General features: G+C 44.9%; 1 protein-coding gene across 1 annotated transcript; it reads right to left on the reverse strand.

Annotated features, from left to right (window-relative positions):
- Positions 1 to 2,014: 2,014 nt before the first annotated feature.
- LOC138893874 (uncharacterized) lies at positions 2,015 to 2,809 on the reverse strand. The gene has a single exon (XM_070178541.1). It carries the CDS (start codon positions 2,807 to 2,809, stop codon positions 2,015 to 2,017), a length of 795 nt encoding a protein of 264 aa, XP_070034642.1.
- Positions 2,810 to 3,396: the final 587 nt, after the last annotated feature.

A 3,396-nucleotide genomic window follows, 5' to 3' on the forward strand; every position in this document is an offset into this window, starting at 1 on the left:
GCCCTCGTGAATTTCCCGTAGGATGTAGTCGGTATCTCCCGGTCCCAAACATATTGCTAACAGTCCATTGAACGTCCTTTTAAACAGTGTTCCGTCTTCAGACAAAGTGAACCATGCTTCTTTTGTGCGCATAGTTCTCGACTCATTTGGATCCGACGGAAGCTTCCCGTTCTTTAAGTACTCTATGTACTTGTTTCTCCAATCCCAGGTTAAACTTGTGGAGTTTATCTCGGCGTGAGCTTATTCGATTACCGATCTCATGAGTTGTACAATAGTCCCCGAGTTGAGTTCGTCGTCCTCGACCGACGAACCTAATCTGCAAGAGCGACGGCCTCGTTGTTCTATTCTGGAGGTATATGTTGCAAGGTCCATTCCTTAAATCGATGTAGAGTCACTTGTAGTTTATCCAAGTACCTCTGCATTCAGACTTCTTGAACTTCAAAAGTCCCGTTAAGTTGGTTTACCACGAGGAGGGAATCACACTTAGCCTCTATGATCTCCACTCCCAAGCTTCTAGCTAGTTCGAGACCTGCAATCATGGCCTCATACTCGGCCTCATTGTTAGTCAATTTTGTAGTTCTGATAGCCTGTCTAACTACATTACTTGTGGGTGATTTTAGTACGATGCCTAGTCCAGACCCCTTCGCGTTCGAAGCACCATCCGTAAATCAGATCCGGTCTCCCGAAGATGTATCCAATTTTATCAGTAGTTCTTTTTCAACCTTGGGTACGAGGGCCGGCATAAAGTCAGCCACGAAGTCCTCCAAGATTTGAGACTTGATGGCGGTTCGCGGTCGATACTCAATATCGTACCCACTGATTTCTACGGCCCATTTGGCCAATCGACCCGAAAGCTCGGGTTTGTGGAAAATATTTTGAAGAGGATAAGTTTTTACAACACATATTTGATGACGATTGGAAATACAGTTTTAGTTTCCTAGAGGCGCTTATTAAAGCAAGCGCTAATTTTTCTAAGTATGGATATCTAGTTTCGGCCTCACCTAAGGTTCGATTAACATAATAGACATGAAATTGCGTACATTGTTCTTCTCAGATCAGGACTCCACTTACCGCTATCTCCGAGACTGCCAAGTACAGGTAAACCTGCTCGTCCACTTTCGGGGTGTGAAGCAGCGACAGGCTCGATAAATACCGCTTTAGTTCCTCCAAGGCCTTCTGGCATTCCGGAGTCCATGCAAAATTGCTCTTCATCTTAAGCAGCAAGAAGAATCGATGGCTCCTATCTGAGGATCTCTAAATGAATCGTCCTAGGGCGGCTATCCGCCCCGTCAGCCTCTGCACGGCCTTTACATTATCCACTATCGTGATATTCTCGATAGCTTTGATTTTATCGGGGTTGATCTCGATTCCCCGATTGGACACCATGAAACAAAGAAACTTGCCCGAGCCAACCCCGAATGCACACTTTTCGGGGTTGAGCTTCATACTGTACTTCCTCAGTATATCGAAAGTCTCATGCAAATGCTTTAAATGGTCCTCTGCTCGTAGGGACTTAATTAAAATGTCATCAATATAAACTTTCATTGATTTTCCTATTTGTTCTTCGAACATTTGGTTTACTAGGCGTTGATAAGTTGCATCAGTATTTTTTAAACCGAATGGCATTACATTATAATAGTAGATGCCATACTTAATGATAAACAAGGTCTTTTCCTGATCCTCTAGGTTCATCTGTATCTGGTTTTACCCGGAGTAGGCATCGAGGGTGCCGTAGTCATCGGGAATTATGAAGGATCGAGGGATCCAGTAGTCGCCATCCTTATTGATCCCTTGCTCCTGCAATTGGGTCGAGGCCGGTATTTGTGGTTGCATTTGGCCTACTGCTTTCCCTTCGATCCCTTTGTTGATGAGAGTGTCGATACCGGTATCACTTCATCGACTGAAAACATTTCCTTGGGGCAGGTTGCTCCCCGTACACTGTTTTCACTCCCTCCGATGTCAGGAACTTCAGAACTTGGTGAAGGGTCGAGGGTACTACCCTCATGTTATGGATCTAAGGCCTTCCGAGCTGGGCGTTGTATCTCATGTCACCATCGATCACATGGAACTTTGTTTCTTGGATGGTCCCATCCACATTCACTGGCAAAGTAATTTCACCTTTGGTTGTTTTGCTTGCCATGTTGAAGTCGTTAAGTACTCGGGCTGCAAGCACAATTTGATCTTGTAGGCGGAGCTGTTCTACGACACTCGATCGAATAATGTTGGCCGAGCTACCTGGATCAATCAAAACATGTTTAACTTGAATTTTATTCACAAGGACAGATATTACTAGTGCGTCGTTGTGGGGTTGTAAGATCCCCATTGCATCCTCGTCATTGAAAGATAAGGTCCCTTTTGGTACATATGCTCGAGTCCACTTTTCCCTCGTGATCGACACCTTGGTGCATTTGAATACGGGCCCCTGAGGAATATCGACCCCTCCAACAATCATATGGATCACATGCTGCGGCTCTTGTTGCTCATTCTTTCTGTTTGAATCTCTGTTCTTGAAATGGTTTTTAGATCGATCGCTTAAGAATTCTCGAAGATGCCCTTCGTTGAACAAACGGGCTACTTCCTCCCTCAGCTGTCTGTAATCTTCTGTTCTATGATCATGGATGCCAGAATATCTGCACATTTGATTAGGATTTCTCTGGGCCAGAACAATCTGTAGAGGTCGGGGCCACCTGGTGTCTTTGATGCGCCCAATGGCCAATATAATAGCAGATGCATCAATGTTGAAGTTGTATTCCGATAGTCGTGGTGCTTCTTTGGGTTCGACATTTTTGTCGAAACCACTCTTACTCATGAGCCCTCGAGAGCTCTATCCTCGATTATTTCTTCTATCAATTCGAATGGGGTTGCGTCCAGGCCCGTTGTTTCTCTGATCTCCACCGTATGGGTGATATTGATCTCTGTTTGACTCGTGGTTCCCGATCAATATCCCTTTTAACTCTGTCGATGGTCCTGTTTGGATAAACAGACCCGGAAGGAGTCCACAACTGGTCATCCTCGACCCTAATCTTTGATTGGTACCGATTATGCACATCGGCCCAGGTTACAGCTGGATATTCGATCAAGTTCTTCTTCAACAGTTGTGAGGCTACCGAACTTCATATGTTTAGGCCTTGAGTGAAGCCTGAACGGCCCAACCATCGGCTACCGGGGGCAGATCCATACGCTCCATTTGGAACCGAGATACGAACTCTCTGAGCATCTCGTTGTCTTTCTATTTTACTTTGAAGAGGTCTGACTTTCTAGTCTCGACCTTTATCGCTCCAGCGTGTGTTTTGATGAATAAATCTACGAGCATGGAAAAAGAATCCATGGAGTTAGGTGGTAAATTATGGTACCATATTATCGTCCCCTTTGATAAAGTTTCTCCGAATTTCTTCA

This window comes from Nicotiana tomentosiformis, chromosome 6 (genome assembly GCF_000390325.3).
Source record: "Nicotiana tomentosiformis chromosome 6, ASM39032v3, whole genome shotgun sequence".
Taxonomy (NCBI): Eukaryota; Viridiplantae; Streptophyta; class Magnoliopsida; order Solanales; family Solanaceae; genus Nicotiana; species Nicotiana tomentosiformis.